The sequence below is a fragment of the Oreochromis niloticus genome, linkage group LG17 (genome assembly GCF_001858045.2).
Source record: "Oreochromis niloticus isolate F11D_XX linkage group LG17, O_niloticus_UMD_NMBU, whole genome shotgun sequence".
Taxonomy (NCBI): Eukaryota; Metazoa; Chordata; class Actinopteri; order Cichliformes; family Cichlidae; genus Oreochromis; species Oreochromis niloticus.
This window is the reverse complement of record NC_031981.2, coordinates 25,517,555-25,536,810: the sequence shown is the minus strand read 5'-3', so window position 1 is coordinate 25,536,810 and position 19,256 is coordinate 25,517,555. Positions and strand designations below refer to the sequence as shown.

Below are 19,256 nucleotides of genomic sequence, written 5' to 3'. Positions count from 1 at the left end.
TACCCGCCCCCTGATGAGTCTGGTCTTTAAGATAAGATGGTGCCGGATTATTCAGCGCCTTATACACTGAAAAAAAGGGAGTGGCCAGCTCTTGGATTTATGTAATCATCTTGGGTGTATTTAACTCAACTGCCTCATGTTTTAAAGTCAGGTGTAACTAAATAGTGTAGAAACTACATGATCTGCAGGGAGGGTACATTAAGTTGTTCATATCACGTTCAATTGAAGTAAGTCAATAATGAAGCAGTGCCAAATCTCACGATATCGCACGAGATTTCATCTAGCGTTGTTTTGATCGGGGGTGAGGAATGTTGCCATTTCAGTCAAATTATGAAAGTGAAGTTGGAGTTGTTTGATTTATTTCGCATGAGCTCTATAAGTGAAAGTTATCAGGCTGTACTTTGGTTTGTATGGCAGACCCATTTGTTTGGGAAAATTTGAATATTTAATTTAATTTTATTTTATTTTATTTTTGTTATTTCGGTCCTCACTCCACACCAGTTAGTGGCGGTAATGCACCATTTTGCTGTTTGCCAACCGCCAATAAACCCTAGAAGAAGATTCCAGTCAAGTTGAGCTGCCCAGCTCTACTTATTTCGGTAAGTTGCTGCCTGCCACTACTTTTTGTCGGTGTAGTTTGATTTTCTGAACGAATATTTCCCATATCACAGCCAAATGTAGTTTAATGTCTAGTGTGTCACGATGTAATTTTTGCATTAAATAAAGAATTGGTCACAATTATCTCTGAGGCACTGCAAACATATTTTGGTCCTATGTTTTAATTAGTTTGCAAACTGACTGTTCAGTTACATTATTCAACAGTGTTAACTGCACCGTGGTGAGATTTTCTTATCATTGTCTTAAATGTATTAAGGGTTGTAACGGTAAAAGATAAGGTTTGTTGTAAAAGTGATCCTAATGACATTTTCCTATTCTTTCGCAACAGAGAGTGAAGTAGGACCATGACAGCTCAAGCTATTCTGAGAGTTATCCTTGGACCAGACAGTAGTCAGAGGGTGATGGTTTCTCCTGGTCTGCCTTCAACTGTCACTGAACTGGAGGCTGAAATAAAGACTCAGTGCAAAATAATGGAACCCTTCCGACTACAGTTCATGGACACACTTTTTGGCAATGAGTTTGTGAACTTAACTTCAATGGCAGAAATACAAAACAAAGCAACAATCAAAATTGTATACACATCCTGCCAACCTCAAGACCAAGGTGAAGACAGGTTTTCTTTTCCATCAACGAGTGCTCCTGATGACACATCTACTTGTGATGACAGCACTGTGAGTCTTTCATCTCCAGAGTCTACATCATCACGGTCTTCATGGCCAGATTTGTTTTGCATTCCCTGTTTCACATATGATGTGGAAATTAAGCTTGCAAAGGCCCATGTAGCATTTAAAGAAAATGGTATGCTGCTGATCCCTGATCCAAAGCTTAAGTCCGACATTTTGCAGGGTCTAATCCAGGAGGTAGTCAAGCACACAGTCTACCCCACAGACAGTAAGTTTGACCAAGTTGCAGAGGCCCTTATCCTGAAGCATCCATGTTTGAAAGAAAAAGGTTCACCCAGTGGCTATGCGGGATGGAAGATGAGCCTCAAATACAAGTTAGCAAACTACCGCACACATCTCTGGAAAGCAGGATGTCCTGAAGTATGTGTGAATTCCTTGAAAAATAAGCCACCAGAGAAATGTTCCCCTGCCTTTGATGTTAAGCGACCAAAGAGGGGTGAAGTGGATTACTGCCCCTCTCTTCCATTTGGAGAAAGTAAACCAGGGGTCCCCAATCTCAGTCCACGAGGGCCGGTGTCCCTGCAGGTTTTAGATCTCACCCTGGGTCAACACACCTGAATCACATGATTAGCTCATTACCAGGCCTCTGGAGAACTTCAACACATGTTGAGAAGGTAATTTATCCATTTAAATCAGCTGTGATGGATCAAGGACACATCTAAAACCTGCAGGGACACCGGCCCTCGTGGACTGAGATTGGGGACCCCTGAAGTAAACAGTCCCTTGAGAAGATGAGGGTCGAACTCCTTTCAGATGTGAAGAAGCGCAACAACAGAGAGACAGTTATGAGTAAAATGAACAGAACATTTGCACTGAGAAGACAAGAAGTCATTTTTGATGCTCCCATGATCTGCAATTTACAAGAGAGATGGCCGGGTCTTTTTCATCCAGCAGAGGTAATCTAAGTGCTGAAAGGAGAATAACAATAGAAAAATCCCTTAACTAGTTGTGTCATATATGTGTTGATGTGTAAAGGTAATGAATTCATTAGGATGTGTGCACAGCATAGCCCAGATGACTTATCATGCCCAGTACCTGCCATTATTGTACGATCTACTGTAGAATATAAAGTGCCTTGAGGCAACTGCTGTTGTGATTTGGCGCTACATAAATAAAAGTGAACTGAATTGAATTGACAATAATTTAATGTCGTTTCAGATAAATGCAGAGTTCAAGCGCATCACAACCATGCCTTTGCAGTCAAGGTTTCTGTCCCAGCTTGACTATCTCTCTGAAAGTCTGCTAAAAGTGTTTGCAAAGAGATCAGGGCAGCAGGGCAAAAAGCTAAAGGATATAGCTGCCATGATGACAGTAAGAATTTTTAATGGCTTTTGATGACTGATAAAAGAAAACTCAAGAGTTTTTGTCTTTGATCATCATTTGATCATCATCATTTCCTCTGTGCTACTGAAAAGTTTGAGTTCACATATCTCTATTTTCTTTGTTGTGATTCTTAAGGATGACATTGTTGCTTGTAGGGAGTCCCTAATCAAAGGACTATGCGTCTATCTGAATGAAAATCCCGACATCTTCATGCAGGAGTACACGGTGAGTGTTGTATGAGTACATTGTGGCTTTGCAACATTTCAAAATGTATTCAGTTAACCATAAATTTATCCTTGGACTAGGCAGGCCCAGTAGTCCTCTTTAATAATTTGGCAGAGGGATTCCAATACTGAGATTAAAACAAAATGTTAAACTTGTCACATATGGGGTCCAAACATTCCACTTGTTCTCCTTAGCCCCCTATTATGAAAGTTGAGAAACATCCATATGACACCTCTCCCGCAAAGTGAAAAAAGTATTGTTCCTCTTACAATTGGGGTCACATTAGTGTGATACACCTCAAACCTGTGATTCTAGTGAAAGAAGGAAGATTCTGGTGGGAAGGGTACACACCCTTGGAGCGGGTGCTACAAGTTTGATTCCCACCCGGTATCCAGTAAGAGTTGTGGCTAGACCCCCCCATGCTGAAACCAAGCCGTGGAATGGCATGGCCACGTCTGCAGCCTGTACGCAGCTTGGACACAAGCAGTTCACTATATATTGTACAGTGTATGTTACAAATAAAATTTGAATTCATTCATTTGTGCTGTCTGAAAAGGCCAGAATGTGGACTGGGATGCAGCCCTTGAGTGTAACAAGTCCAGGTTTATCATGAAAATCATCCAGGAATATACAAACAACTTCCAGAAAAATGAAGGGGAGAAAGCAATCTTTACATCAGCTTTTGTCTGAGGAACAAAATTTGCCCAGCTGTGAGGCTGAAAGAACATCTAAAATCTTCTGAGTGACCTAACCTGGCTTGCTGGTGGGCCAGTGTCTGTCTAACAAAAAACTAATGCAGAGCTTGAATGCCCTTCATGTGAAATACAAGTTGTGCTTAAAGAAATGTTTTATCTTTAACCAGGACATGACTGAGGCCACTGCACTGAGTGCCATAGAGAAAACAACAGTGGGCATCTATGTCTCCAGAGACACACCAGGCAATTACTCTTTTGATGTTGGCATCATCATCGAGGGTGTGGTGGTTCTTAAGGACCTGGATAATGTGGCCATTGCAGTAGCCATGCTTTTCGGACTGCTTTACTCTGTCAACATGAGTTACCCATCACAGCTCCGCTACACCTTTGAGGTGATTCAGAAGGTGGTAATGGGATTGGATGCAACTGAACTCTCAAGAAAAGCACAAAACTTTAAGACAAAACTGCTCATGTAAACAATGTTCACTGTTGCTGTGCACTCAAGGTGTTTAGCTCTCTCACTGGTTCTCCTACATTTTGGACGTTCAATTTCCAAGACAAATCTTTGTTGTGTACTTTGTAACTGCCATGTGAACAGGGCCTGTTTTGTTTTTTTCTTTTACTTTTTGCTCTCTGTACAAGTTTTCACATTTTTACATTTTGGTTTATTTGTTTTCAAAAGTGAAGAAATGTAGTTGTTCAGCCTAAGTAGTCCCATCATGGCTGTGTGAAACAGCATTTTAGGTTTAATTCAGTTGGTGTAAGATTGCTTTGATGGTTTCATGTGTTGAACCAAGATGTCGCAGTATGATCAGTGCTGGACTTTTTGACATTCACTGTATCACTGTTATTTCTGTAGCTCTTCAATAAAGGTTGTGACATGCAAGTGATATTTTTATTTTCTTTTGTTAGTAATTGTGCTAAAATGCATCATGTTAATGATAATGTTAATAGGAAGGTGTTTGCCAATCCAGTAATTTATTTTAGTGTTGATGGTTACTAACATTATGTTAAATAATTTACATTTATAATTGTTAATTTGACATTAACAATTATAAATGTAATCTTGACATCTTAAGCAGGATGTTTTGAATTGTTCTCTTTCAAGATGGTAACCTGTGTGGAAAGAAAGCTATAAGGTCTCATTCCTATGCTGTCATTGAGTTGACAAAACACTGAAAAACTGACAATCCTTAACTGCTGATTTATATTTCAGTGAAGATGTAATGTCAGTTTACAAATTTACCTTCTGTCACTGCAGTGAACTTAGACATTTTGCTTTGAAAGGTTACTAGTGGATACTGGCAACCATCGTGGAAGGGAGCAATACAATTTGTTAAACAGCTTCCATTAAAGAAATGTGTATTTGATACTAGAACATAATATCAACTGGTTATACACCCAACAAAAGGGAATTTGGGTGGTTGTTACATTTACAAAAGTCTAGCTTGTCATTGAACAAAATAATGTAATGTTTCTTGGGTGAACGCAATTAAATCATGTTGGATCTGCATGAAATTCAACAACTTTGTTTGTTCTCGTTCAGATGACATGATACAATCTAGGAAGAGTGGTTAGTTGCCTGCACTCATGACATTCACAGGATCACACGAGATTCCACACCACAAAATCACTGGATTTATAAGAGGCAGACGACCATAAACACACCATGTGTATGCTGTTGCTATATACTGTGCTTTAACCTGTCAAGGACGAAAATCTGGCGAAGTGTGCAATGGGTTTCCTCTACAGTTAAAAGTCATGCAGTGCAAATAGTTGCTTGTCTCTATGTGATAGACTGGTGAGCTGTCTAGGATGTACCCTGCCCCATCACCTCTGGGTTATGCCACCCCCCCCCCCCCCCCCCCCCACCCCCCTCAGCAGCCCAAATGACAATAAGGGGATTGATGGATTGGAAGCTGTTGTACATCTGTTGGATTTTGGGGGGGACATTATGTAATATGAAGACAACATGTACTACAGACATTAGTTACATTTGTTGATTCAACAAGATTACCATTGGTGTAACAAACAAATATTTTGCTACTTAATGTAACAAGACTGGCTTTTGATGTGCCAAAGTGTTTAAACAATATAACATGAATGTAGATTAATTTAATTGGACTAACTTGGTACAAAAATGTTGGTTGAATTAAAATTCACATTAATTGGATGTTCATGTTAATATTATGTTACACTTACTAACATATATCGTGTTGAAACAACACAATCAGGATGGATTAATATAACATGATTTGTTTAGATGGAATATAAGTGGCAAGATAAAATTACGTTCATCCAATGTATTATTTTTGTGAGTGTACGAAGATAACATGTAGTATTTACGTGGCCAAGTAGTGTTGGGTTGAAAGTTACTGAATGGTGTTGGATTGAGGTGAGAAAATTATGAAGGATCAAATATTCCAAGGGCTGAAATTACTTCATCCAAACATGTTTCATTAACATTGTAGCAACACATAGTGCACAGGTTGATTGAATATGGATAACTTGTGTTGATTTATCTAAATTTTTTAAGTTGCTGCCGAAGCAAAACATCTGTGTGCAACAAATGTCCATTATTGAATCAAGGTGATCAAGATCTATGGCCAGGACAGAAACCATGTTGTTCCTCCTGAATCTGAGGTTCAGCTACACTCCTTTCCTTCAAAGTTGCTGCTGACTGGTACACTCCAGACTAATCACAGTCTGCCAGTGGTAACGCTATAGTGTTATCTCATTATATCTGACGTTTTTGTGCCTCAATGGTTAAACTGCTTTTAATATCTGTAAATGTCTATATGACTTTTTGAACTGTGGTAAGTGACGCGTTTGTATACATAAATCTTAAAATGAATTTTACATATTTGGATATCAGCACATGTTTAAATCTGAATCCTTTGTAGTTTTTCTGCAGTCTGTTAATGTTTTTCGCTTATAAATGTTCACCAGAGAAGTCTACTATTCTTTGAACTTGAACTTGTTCATTTAAGACTTTTCCTATTTTACGAACAAAAGAAATATTTTAACCTTGTGACAAGCAGCTCAGTCTGGGGGTTAAATATAAAACTGACTGCTTGTTACTGAGTGACATAATGGGCCTTAAGTTCAAAAGTATAATCAGATACAGCAACACTAAATCTTTTATTCATCCTTCATGTAATCATCTACAGATGATATACCATGTTCTGACTGAAGGATTGCGATTTAAAAGAAAGAAAAAAAATTAAAGTTTTGCTATCACTTCATATCTAAAGGAAGACAGAAAACTCAACCGCATCAGTGTTTGTAGGGTACAGAGGATGGTCCTGGGTCAGATGGGCTAGCTGGCATGTAACTGTCACGGTCCTGGATCAGTGACCGAGTGTTATTAATCTTTGATTTCATCATGGTTTATCATTGCTAGTCTTTTGGTTTATGGTTCTGTAGTTCTAGCTCTAGTTGTTCTATGTTTTGTGTTTACTGTAGGTTTAGTTCTGTCTTCATGTTTATTTTCTTGTTCCTCAGTCAGTCGTGTCTCATGTCCAGTGTTGGGACTAATGCGTTATTAAGTAACGCGTTACAGTAACTACGTTATTATTGTGGTAACGAGCACAGTAACTAGTTATTATGCCAAAATCAGGAACGCGTTACTCGTTACTGGGATTTAGATAGGCTCGTTATTCGTTACTTCGTGTGGTGGCTATCGCGGAGCTTCCACAGATTCAGTAACATTAGCAAGTGGTGGAGGCCAACAGGTGGATGAGAGAAAGGGGAGGTAAGAGGAGAGACCCGAAGCGGCCGCCCGTCCGAGTGTCAGGTGAACTGAACTTCAGGTAAGAAGTTATGACCTGCAGTCTATCTGGGTCAGATATAAACCAAGTTTAGGTGGAGTTTATTTTCGTTATGCTGACTTTTTCATACTGCGTGCTAGCTAGCATGACGGAGTTTCTATACAGCTGTGTGGGTGCTATGTTACTGATGTTGAACTTTATTTTATTCATACGGTTAATTATTAGAGTTGCCAACCGTCCTGTAAAAAAACGGAATTGTCTGGTATTCAGAGAAAATATTATGCGTTTCGTATTGAGGTGAAAAGGAACACAGTTTGTCCCGGACTTCAGATACAATGAAAAAGACACAAAGCTGAAGCTGCACAGCTGCCTCTTCTTCTCTCATTCTTTCCCCTCCCTCTCCTGTTTCTACTTCAATCATGAAACTGATCAATGATCAGCTGATCGGCTTTTCTCCCTTGTTTGTTTATCGCCCACTTTACGCCAGAAAGAGGAAACCAGCGGATGTCGCGTTAAACAACAGCAGCACGTTTAAGCTTGATCAGCTGTTGTTAGAATTTATTTAATATTAATTTCTAGTATCAGCTGATGTTTGCTGGAGCCACAGCTGTAAAGCTGCTGGTCATGATATCGGTTTGGTTATCTGGTGACAGGGAAACATGCAGATGAAACCAGGAGATGTCCTTACTGAATCATCAGAGTTGAACAGGTGATGGAGAAACAGGTTAACTTTTTAGGTGACATGGATGAGTTGAAGGGAAGTTATGAACTGTTTCTGAGAGACAAATAACACCAGCATCCTTTTCTAAGTAGCTGACAGCTGGTAACTGTGCAGGGGCGGGTCTAGCAAAGTGTTGCCAGGGGGCCAGGTAGGGCATTAACAGGGAAAGGGGGGCACAAAGAAATACTTTCTTATTCTCATTTAAAATGTCTCGCTTTTAATAAATAATTATCTGAGTCTTACAACAAACGATTGATAGATTGATACATATATACCATCAAGACAGTGTACATCACTGTCACAACAGTGTTTGTTTTTATTCAAAGGCTTTATGATTTTTCCTATAATGGCTGTCGGTCTCTAGTCAAAATGCCCGGGCCGACTTTTTGTCCCAGTCCAGCTCTGTATGCAGCTCATCTGCAGTCTGGTGTTACCTACATCTTCCTATTCAGAAGGCAGAATTTCTGAGTTCTGAGTACAATCAAAAGCACCACGACTGCAGTTTTTGTGTTGGATGTAAAAAGCAGGCTAGAATCATGGCGGCGGTCAACAACAGTCCAGGCGTGGGATTTCTCTCGTGGAAGTATGCACATTATCTTTTCCTTTCTATTGGTAGGTGGCACAGTGCACTTGTGGCAAGTAAGCAAGCTAGAAGACTGACAATCTTGCTGGGTATCCAGTTACGGAAGCAACACATTAACAAGAGAAGTCTGAGTAAAACCAAAGTTACTTTCCCTAGTAACTAGTTACTTTGAAAGTAACGAGTAACTTGAAGTAACTGAGTTACTTTTGATGGAAGTAACTAGTAATGTAACTAAGTTACTAATTTAAAGTAACTTACCCAACACTGCTCATGTCACAGTTTGTTACTCCTGTCCCTGTGCTCCGTGTTCCCTCTGTTCAGTGTCAAATCCATGCCTCTGTGCCTGTCGCGTGTTTCCTGTTTTATTTTGATAGTCCCTGTCCTGTGCTCAGTGTGTCTGCTTTTGCTTCCCCTTGTCTCGTTAGGTCTGATTCATCCCAGCTATCTTACATCCTGTTTCCCATCCTCTCATTGTCCTGCTTCTGTATTTAAGTCCTGTGTTTCTTCCTGTTAGCTGTTGTGTTGTACCTTCACTATACTGTGTTTCTTCCTTCCGCGTTCCCAGTTAATTCCTAGTTGTCAGTTCCTGGTTTATTTTGTAGTGTTTCAGTTTGAGTTTTATAGTTTCAAGTTTTATTTTTGTATTTGTAGTAAGTTATTTACAGCAAAATAAAAGCTTTAGTTCATCCCTCTGTGTCCTGCAAGTCCTGTATTTGGATCCAATCTCCTGCTTGCCACATACAAAACATGACAGTACTTGTGTGCTAATTGTTGGATACCTACCGAGCTATGGTTAAGATAACGTAGACACATTAGCTGATCAAAGATGGAGGATGAGTGTTGGAAGGATGAGAAAATAAACTTTTTTCCCCTCAGTAAAAGTTCATGTGAGAATCCCTGATGTGCAGAGACAAATGCAATCATACAGTAAAGCAGACACTGAAAATGGACCAGACTTCAGTCAAGAGAACATTTGAGATCCATCTGCAACACAAGGTTAATTATGCTTCATTCTGTCCATGTAATCTTTCAGATATACCACATGTTCATGTATGTGTTATAAAAATTCAACAATTACATTCCTTTTCAGTCAAAAAGCATGCAAAATCCTGTTATGCTTGACTGTTTTTTACCCCTTGGCAAAGGTAAATAAAGCACATAGAGACAACATGTTTCTGTGCACCTCAGTTTATTTCAGATTTCCACAACACATATGAATCAATGAAGACCTAGACATTTATAATTCATCTAAAAGCGTCACTTTTAGCTTTGTTCACATTAACTGGAAAACCAAAAAATCAGTTTTATTTGTTGTTTGATATCATCCACCTATGCTTTAATCAAATTTTTTATACGAATTCTAAGACATATTTTTTCAGTCTAAAAACATTGCATTAAAAACATTAACTTTAGGGGATTTCTTTCAATAGAAGCATGCACAACCCAGTCACAGGGGGCCACAAGCCAATTTACTCCTAGTGCCAAGCCCAGATAAAGAGAGAAGAAGGGTTTTCTGTGTGTATTGCATGTGAAGGAGACCAGGACAGAATGAGATGGACACCAATGATTTACTGTAGTACACACAATAAGGGAGCAGCCGAAAGAAGAAGAAGAAGAAGCTCACTACTGAGAATCATGAGCATCATGTCAAAACTTCAATATAGCTTATGTTGTTTCTGGCTAAATTCTTTACTGTTGGAACTGTTGCAAAGCAGATGTTACTACTGCAGAATGACACTGAAATCTTTCTAAAAAAAAATATTATTATTATTATTTTAGTTATATACACAGTTATTTGAGTTATCCTCTTGAGATACCTCACATGAATCTGACCAATCTCAAGTTTACACTTAGTTTAGGCCATCCTCCTCCACAGGGCACTTTAAGTTGCATTGAAATATTTTCTTGCTTCTCTTTCTTTACACTGCTGTTGGGGTCACAGTGCCATCCATGAGACGGCAGTGAAAGGAGGCGAGGCGAGCTAGGACCTCTACCAGGGTGTCATGAGGAACTAGGATGCATAATCTGTGGGAGAGCACCACAAACAAGAGTCAGCTTTTTTGAAGCAATACAACATGCAGTACACAGCTCAAAGGGCTTTATGATTTCTTATACTTGACCTCAAATGGAAGCTGTCAGTCATTTCCCCATGTTCACCTGCGCCAGCTAATACACCCTCCTCCTCCAGTAATTTCTGACAGTACAGAACATCAGCTTTCAGCCCCAGTAACTGAAAACAGAAGTGCATATAAGACAGTATGGCTTTCAACTTTTGTACCATTAGAATGATACTTTAAAAAAAAATGTTCTCATTTTTTTCACAATCCCTCAATGGTCTGTTTTCAGGGTTAAGCCTTGTAGGAAATAAAGGTGGAATCAGGTTCAAGTAAGAATGATGGTTTGGCAGTCATTTGTAATGGCTAAACTTAATGGTAAGAGACTTGGTATTCCATTAACATTGATAATAGACTGATGGGGGAAGATGGATGGAAGATTTCTGGAACATTTCCCACCTTGGCCTGCGCCTTAATCCCACATGGTAAGTGCAGGCGAGGAAAAACGTAGATTCCTCCAAGCGCTGGCTGACACCTTACCCCCGGCAGTTTATTAAGGAGCTCGTGAACCAATTGAGCATTACGGGACATAGTAGCCAAGGTGAAGAAGGTCTCCTTTGTGAACAGAACAACAGGTAATGGAAAGTAAGAGTGAATCAAAGGACAAATGCTGGCTTTTGCTGTTTCCTCACCTGTATGTATGTGTCATACGATGAGTCTCCAGGTTGTGGAGGATTGACCATAAGATCCAAAGCAAGCTGTCCTGTGACTGGAGTACTGATATCACCACACAAGGTGTTATCAAAATAATATATCACCTCTGGATCCATATTAACTACCTCCATGTATCCAGCCCTCAGACCACACCTAAGATCCAGACACAGATTATTTTAATTTATTTATCAATATAATGCATTTAAAATTTGAGAAATGTCTAAACTATTAATTTAAATGCATGCATGGTATAAGCAGGTAGGAAAAGTGAAGCTTGAAAGTATATATCAAAGTGTATTTAGCCTACATTAATTCTAATGATCAGCACGGGGCGACTCCATGGTTGCATAAACAAGCTATGCTATAGAATCCTAAAGCCCTTTTCACAAAGGACAGAAACACATTCATTTCTATTCCTTGTGGTGCACAATAATGGTTTACTCCTGCGTCAAGCAAAGCGCAGCGCAACCGTGCAAGCGAGAGGTACTCACACATGCTGTGGTCAAAGTTCAAACCAGTTTAACTTTAGCCGCTGCGCGCTGTAATGCAACCAATAAAAACGAAGCCTACAGCTGCACTAAGTTCAACCATAGGATGAAGAAAAACATTTTGTGCATATTTGAGTTGGGTGAACGTTTTGACACAAGTTAAGGTGCATATTTTTATACTTCCAGAAACTTTGAGTAAGTCATTCCTTGAAACAGCTCTGGGTCCCTCAGGAGGAAAGCAGTGTTGTGGAGACAACACACTCTTCACTAATAGAATAGTGACAAAGCTTTCTTCTTTAAAGCTTTCTTCTTTGAGAGATACTTTTTTTTAAACATTTGAACATAATATAACACAAACTCTCAAAGAGGACACAAAGTCACAGATATACATATTTAGAAATGACACGGAGCAGGAGCATCTAGTACATGTAGAGCGGCTGCAAGCAAAACTGAAATACAAGAAGAGCACAGCTACATTATTAATAGATAAAAGGCAAATGGCTTTAACATGAATTGAGGCTGCAGTTTGGGGAGGACCTCAGAGGGGAGTGGCGGTGGCTCCCAGGCTGGGCAGATCTCCATGTACTTCTGAAAAGCTTGTAGAGCTGAGTGTGTCATATATAGATAGAGAACCGGAAGGGGCGTTTTTCTGTACAAATCTGGAGGCCTCCTCCCAAGCCAGAGGTTTCCACACCTGCTGGTCCTGCCAAGCCACGCCGTGGCTGGTCACCTGCAAAACTGCCTGAGGCGTCCCATTACCTCCACTGGTCCACAGTGGACTGGCAATTTCTCAGTTATAAAGATATTTATAAATGACTCGGGCCTAAAATCACATTAATACAAATATCTTTTATAAAACAACAACAAAAAAACATTTTTGCAGCTTTCAGATCAGATCCGTCGCCACCGCTGTCCATTCAGCCATCAGCTAGAACTTTGGTCTTGGATCCTGTTGGAAACTGTTGTTGACAAACAAAAGAGACAGAACTCACTCCCCGATGCAGGTACTGGATATGGAGTGGAAGGAGATCAGCTGCACTGTTTCTGCAAGCTCTCTATCCATTTCAAACAGGACTTTCTTATAAGAAATAAACTCTCTGTCCTTCCCATACACGCTGTCCTGGTACACCTGGAGTGCAGAAGAAAGAAACTGGTGGATAAAGAAAACCTGGCAAATACATAATAAAAGGCCAATCTGAAAAGACAGCTCATGGTCACCTCGTCAGCTAACAGTAGGAGTCTCTCAGCTGCTGCGAACTGAATCACTTCCTCTATTGACTTCCTGTCCTGCACATGACCTAGAAAGACAAAGGTAATATAAACAGTGATGAAAGAAGACTGTATCTCCATCTAATGCACAGTACTGTGCAATAGTTACACCCTTTTGCACATCCTCTACAGAGAAAATAACAGATATCAAAGTTTTACATTTTACAATCTAAAGTAAAATGTCAGTCATATATATTTAATCTCTTTAATATTCCGGATATTTATAATTGAGCTATTTGTATATATTAGAGCTATTTCTAATATTTTGTAACATTTTAATACATTGTATTATTGCTGTCCAGCAACTGTAACCACATCATTTCCTTAGGGATTAATAAGGTGTGCTGATTCTGATTCTCATTTCACTTAGCTACTGTGTTTTGCTTACCTGTGGGATTTCCCGGGTTGCTGATGTAAATAGCTCTGGGCTCACAGTTCCCCCGAGCAGCCTTTAAAGCTTGATGCAACTTGTCCAGGTCTACAGCCCACCCTTTCTCCTCTGTCAGCTGGTACGGTACCAAGACCAGCCCAGCCTCCTCTAGCACATTGTACAGCATGTGTGGGCAGGGTGCAGGTATCAGCACGCCTGTCCGAGTATTCCCCTCACCACTGGCCAACAGCTTCACGGCAATCTTTTAACAATAATCCAAAAAGCTAAATTTTTCCTTTAGGGAGAGCAATCTTTTCTGTCACTTTTTGCTACAGGTTATTAAAAAAAATAAGAAATAAATGAAAAAAAAAAGACTGTTTGAGCAGAAAACAAAGTAAAACTGTTACGTGGACGTTATTATTAATACAAATCATATTATTTTTCAGTTAAGTGCAAATATAAAATGTGCAAGCTAAACCTCTACTACAGTGTGCTATAGCAGAAGATACATAAAAAAGTAATGGAAAGGATTTCCATGCCATTAAATTGCTTTATTTCAGCATTATGCAGTTCTGTTATTCCAACTTAATGTACTTGAGCTGGTTAATTAATTAATGATGAATCAACTTATTTACTGCAGTTGAGTCCAGCTTAATTTAATTGAGTTGATCCAAGCCATGCAAATGACGTTAGTCTAGCAAAAGCACTTAATGCTAATAGAAAGTCATTTATGAACAATAAATAGCAATAGCATACACGCGGTGTGTGTATGCTTTTCTGCCTCTTGTGAGTGATTTTCCTGTGGTTTGTAATGATTTTGTGATATTGCAAGTCCAGGCAACTAACCACTCTTGCTAGCTTGTATTACGTCATCTCAACAAGAATAAATTTAGCAAGTGTTATGCTGTTGAATTTCATGCAGATCGTATATGTTTCAACTATGTTCACTATAGAAACATCAAATTATTTTGTTCAAATTACAAGTTAGACTCTTGTAAATGTAATAACCATCCAATTTCAGTTTTTTGAGTGATGGTAAACCCTAAAGATTTGTGGGTGTGTGGTCTGAGTGATAGGTGTGTTCACTCAGATATCTGCACTTTCCAGCTTACTAACCAAGCTTGCTATTAGCTAATGGCTAACAATGGTGTTTCTGTCCATCTTTTATGATCGACAGTCTTGGCTTGGATACTAGTTGGATGTTGCATCTTGTTTAAAATGTGTTTTATTGTGTGGCCTCCCTTGATGTTTGACATGTTTGATTAAGTGGCATTTGTGAAACTAGAAATAGTACGAATATTGTTCATAGTCATACCATTATAGCCCTTTGAGAGCCAGCAGAAATAAAGATGTTTTGGGCATATGAAGGAACTCCATCTCTTCTCTTAATGAACTCAGCGATGCTTTGCCTCACATGACGAAGACCAGAGGATGCAGTGTATGAACCTATCAAATTATAATTATTTAAGTATATTTCAATATACATGTGTGTTAAAATCCCAGACTCTCAAGTTTAAAATTCAGTTTGTACATAAAAATCTTTCCATTTTTCAACCCTCACCCACACTTGCTCCATCACAGGCCTCCAGGAGTTTCTGAGCTCTTATCTTGACATCCAGAGGAAAACATTTGTCTTCCAGCAGCTGAGGGTGTACACACACTGCCAAGACCTGAGGAAGTAGGCCAGATTTAGAGAGGACTTTGTAGACAAGCTTTTTTGAACAAAGAAAGTGTTTTTAACACATCAAGAAGACGACATGGTTACAAATATATGACATGTATGGTGCAAGAATGCAAGAGTAATATAAAACTCGGGAATTAACAATAATCACTATACATTACATCAACTGCAAAAAGTACTGGACATAAATAAAGCGCATGAAAATAAAATGGATAAATAAGATTACACTTAAAAAATCATAACTCATATGACAGATACACAAGTTTGACAGGAAGGCTTATACAACACAAAAAGTTACGCAACACAGTTAATGAAGACTAACCTGTCGAAGAAATGAAACATGTTGTAAATCAGCTCTGTGGGGATCACCAGAGCTAACATCAATCACCTTCTTGAAGGGTTTCTGTGCCCCCTGCAGGACAACACATGTTTAGGACTCAATTCTCTGCGAATCACATTTTCTCATTTCTCGCAACATTTCTGAGGTTCTCGGCTCCCAAGATCGCTAACAGTTGTAGAGAAACAACTCAGTTAAGACAATTAAATCAAGAAGCAGTTTGAATGTTCATTACAGCTGAAGGTTTCTTTGATTTAATGAAAACCAGCCTGGTTAAATATTTTAACCAGGCTGGTTAATCAAAATGTCAGTGGACTACAGAAGTGTGTTCCTCATCTTCAAATTTCCTTAACTCTTTGATCCTTAAGTAACCCTTGAAGTTCTTTTCTGAAATGAGCCATTTCTGTCATATTTAAAGCTTTTGCTTTAACTCTTTCACTGAGACTTCAGCTTTGCTGCCTCTCCATTCCTCAAAGATTTTATCCAAGCAGCTCTGCTATGTTTAAAATTGCTGCAAACCTGTTGTGTGTGTGCTCTGCGAATATGCTTACATACATCAGGGGCAACTGTGGGTTTAATATCTTGCCCAAAGACACTCAGTTAATCAGACTTGAAGAATCAGGGACTGATCCACTGCCCTACGGCTTAGTAGATGACCCACTACCCTCTGAGCCACAGCCATCCATTCAGGGGTGCTACTTAACCTGCTAAGTTAGGTGACTTCACATTCAATAACTTACAGACAGAGTGGGTATAGCACAAGAGTTTGATAAGTTAAGTTTACCATGCATAAAAAAAAAAAAGAATTTAGATGTAGAGAAAGCAGCAGAAAATAGCTTCAAGTTACAGTCTGTAAATGTCTTGATGCATGCTCAATCATCCAGGTAAGTAAATCCCCCAAAGTTGATTCTGTTCATCTGGACGCAGCGTTTTCGGTGAGAGAAACGTTTCGTCACTCATCCAAGTGACTTCTTCAGTCTCAGCTGACTGCAGGTTTCCCCAACCTTATAAACAGTACATTTTCACAATAACTGAAACCAGCCCACTGATTGAACAATGGGCTGCAGTTCCTTGTTCATTAATATGCAAATTCTCATGACCATTGATTAACAACCACTGATCAAAGCCCATCGATTAAAGAACACTGATCAATGACCATGAGTACCATTCACAGAGAGTTGGGGAATGGCTGCAATCACAGCATTGTAAGATGGTGACAGACAGTCTTTCCCTTTTCACGTAAATGGCCTCCTTGACTCCGCGCTCAAACCAGCGTTCCTCCCTGTCCAGGATGTGTACATCATTGAAAGAGTGTCCACTGGCCTGTAGGTGTGAATAGACAGCGGAGTCCTGGCCTGACGAGGTAGTTCTTCTGTGTTGTGCCATCCACTTCGCCAGAGGTTGTATAAATCCTGTCAGTCCTCCTGGAACTTAACAGCGTACGCTATATTAGTCTGTGTCGGGGGACCCGATCCTTGAGGTGGACCAATTTTTGATGCAGCGTATTTTGGGGTTTAAAAGCCACGGAGACGCCGTGTTTAGAAAAAATGCGTCTCAATTGTTCCATATCTGCATATTAATGAATAAGGAACTGACCTCACAGCCCATTGTTCATTCAGTGGGCTGGCTTATTGTGCAAATGCACTAGATATAAGGTTGGGGAAACCTGCAGTCAGCTGAGGCTGAAGAAGTCACTTGGATGAGTGACGAAACGTTTCTCCCACTGAAAACTCTACATCCAGATGAACAGAATCAACCTTTTGGGATACTGTCTGTAAAATGTAGTCACTAGAGGTCACTAGATTGTTGATTGCAGCTAACTAAGTTCTTTTTTTTTACCCCTCCCAATTCAAGAGTATAATCCTAGCTACAGTGGTTGCTGTAGGACAAACATGCTTTACTCAGCCAACAGAGATCAGAAACATTAAATTCAGACCTCCATAATGGCTGCCACTGGCTTGTGTGATTCTGCTACTGTGTGGATTGAATCCGGCTTCAGTGCAGAGTTTTTCCAACCCTCAGTGTCAGTCCTCAGTTTACCTCTGCTGTCAACACCAGGTGAGAAGCTGTAAAACTTTGTGAACGGCGTCCAGTACGAGTCAGAGACGGATCTTCTGACCAATCACAGGTGAGCTGTTGACGATATGCTGAACTTTTCTGTCGGTAACACTGCTGTTGTTGCTGCTGTTAGCGAAACTGTCTTTGAAGGGGATGTAAAGCTGTGGGACCCTGACACTAAACAACAAGTTTGTTGGAAGATGTAATTACACACTAACCTCCTATATATTTATGAGTACACTATTAAAAAATGTAAAAAAAATTAAAGACTTCACCTTTAAAGGTGGTGTAACACTACTACTGCGTATGTGGAGAAGATGTAGACATTTGTTCACAACCATGTGCCAACCAATAAAAAAATAAACAATTTAACAAAAAATCAAAGAAAAATGTATTTAATTCCTTCTCCACAGGAATCTGTAACTCTCAATTTGTAAGACCTTCTGATTCGTAGACGACCTGCTTCACTACCTAAGGCACAGCCGTGTAGTGTAGTTGCATGTTGTCACCTTACTGAGATGCTTTATGTTACTTTTATTCTAATTTAGCACTCTTCAGCAGATCTAAGAGTGTGTAGATAACTCTGTAAATCCTGTAAGCAAGTCTTGTCACAAGTGATTTTTGTGATTGTTTGCTGTGACAGATCTGTAAATACCTTTTATGTGTAAATCAAGGAGTTTGGCAACTGTCAACTTATCTATATTTACAGCTGCTGTAGGGAAATGTATGCATTCTCATTTACACATTTGGCTACACATTATAAAAATGAATAAATAAAAAATCATACATTGCGTTACCACTTGAAGAGAGGCTAGTCTTTCCCGGTGTTTGCTACAGAGCTTTCATTTACTTTATTCCACAGACACTTTTACTTAAAAGAAAGATATTTTGGATATATAAGTTTGAGCTGATTGCCAGGACTTACCAGTGAAATGTCTTTTCTGATGCGTTCAGCCAGATTCTGAAGCATAGTTTGTGGAGAGTCTCTCATCCCTCTCACTGTGGGGTTCACATGTTGAAGAGAAGTCATCTTCATGAAACAGTTGAATTCAAATGTTGGAGCTGTCCACTTAAAACTACTGCAGTCTGAGGAGCTTTGCCAGAGAGGCACTGCTTCTTCCAAACTCCTTTCTATCAGAACAAATTAGAGAATAGCTAACTGGTGGACCACTTCAAAGAACGAAATGTGACCGCAGGCTTAATACGTAATCCTTTCACCAGAAAGAGACCTATGTACTGGTCTAAAAGAAAATGTCATGTAAAACCCAAGCAAGAATATTTAATATATTAACTTGTATTTTTAAATAGATCACAATAGTTTAGAAATTTCTGGTTTTAATACGTAACTGTTTTTGCAGTTATTAATGACACCAAACATTTTATAAGACTCTTATTTATTTTACACTTTGGGGCTCCAGTCACATATCAGCATGTTCCAAATAAATAAATAAGGGTAAATAAATATTTTTATCATTTGACTCCCTGTTGAACAAGCTCTTTGTAATGCTGGTAATGTAATGCTTTGACAAAATCAGAATAGGGGTCTAAGGGGAATTTAGTATTTATTATTATTTGTTGTAGAAGCTCCAAACACAATTTCATTGTTCTTGACAATGACAATAAATACTTGAATTGAATAGAAATCTGCTTCATTTGCTGATCAAGGA

At 39.3% G+C, this 19,256-nt stretch overlaps 2 protein-coding genes across 2 annotated transcripts; one reads left to right on the top strand and one right to left on the bottom strand.

Annotated features, from left to right (window-relative positions):
* Positions 1 to 74: 74 nt before the first annotated feature.
* On the top strand, positions 75 to 4,422 carry LOC109195050 (uncharacterized). Its single transcript, XM_019346485.2, has 6 exons — positions 75 to 599; positions 947 to 1,776; positions 2,013 to 2,197; positions 2,460 to 2,612; positions 2,760 to 2,849; positions 3,712 to 4,422. The coding sequence occupies exons 2-6, from the start codon at positions 963 to 965 to the stop codon at positions 4,018 to 4,020; spliced, it is 1,551 nt and encodes a 516-aa protein (XP_019202030.1). The 5' UTR covers positions 75 to 599; positions 947 to 962; the 3' UTR covers positions 4,021 to 4,422.
* Positions 4,423 to 9,788: 5,366 nt separating this feature from the next.
* On the bottom strand, positions 9,789 to 18,717 carry LOC100710799 (alanine aminotransferase 2). Its single transcript, XM_005468262.4, has 11 exons — positions 18,515 to 18,717; positions 15,517 to 15,606; positions 15,075 to 15,183; positions 14,829 to 14,959; positions 13,532 to 13,775; positions 13,093 to 13,172; positions 12,867 to 13,003; positions 11,365 to 11,539; positions 11,132 to 11,287; positions 10,739 to 10,848; positions 9,789 to 10,643 (listed from the first exon to the last, which is right to left on the bottom strand). Exons 1-11 carry the CDS (start codon positions 18,623 to 18,625, stop codon positions 10,538 to 10,540), a joined length of 1,449 nt encoding a protein of 482 aa, XP_005468319.2. The 5' UTR covers positions 18,626 to 18,717; the 3' UTR covers positions 9,789 to 10,537.
* Between the last annotated feature and the right edge of the window lie 539 nt (positions 18,718 to 19,256).

Bases quoted from the DNA above. Each gene is read 5' to 3' on its own strand.
- LOC100710799 (XM_005468262.4), bottom strand. From the start codon at position 18,625: ATGAAGATGACTTCTCTTCAACATGTGAACCCCACAGTGAGAGGGATG. The intron at 13,004-13,092 runs GTGACCATGAGC...TCTGCACTCCAG, and splicing joins TCCTACTGTTAGCTGACGAG to GTGTACCAGGACAGCGTGTA. The intron at 11,288-11,364 runs GTGAGGAAACAG...CTGTTCACAAAG, and splicing joins CGTATGACACATACATACAG to GAGACCTTCTTCACCTTGGC.
- LOC109195050 (XM_019346485.2), top strand. From the start codon at position 963: ATGACAGCTCAAGCTATTCTGAGAGTTATCCTTGGACCAGACAGTAGT. The intron at 1,777-2,012 runs GTAAACCAGGGG...GGGACCCCTGAA, and splicing joins CTCTCTTCCATTTGGAGAAA to GTAAACAGTCCCTTGAGAAG. The intron at 2,613-2,759 runs GTAAGAATTTTT...GTGATTCTTAAG, and splicing joins ATATAGCTGCCATGATGACA to GATGACATTGTTGCTTGTAG.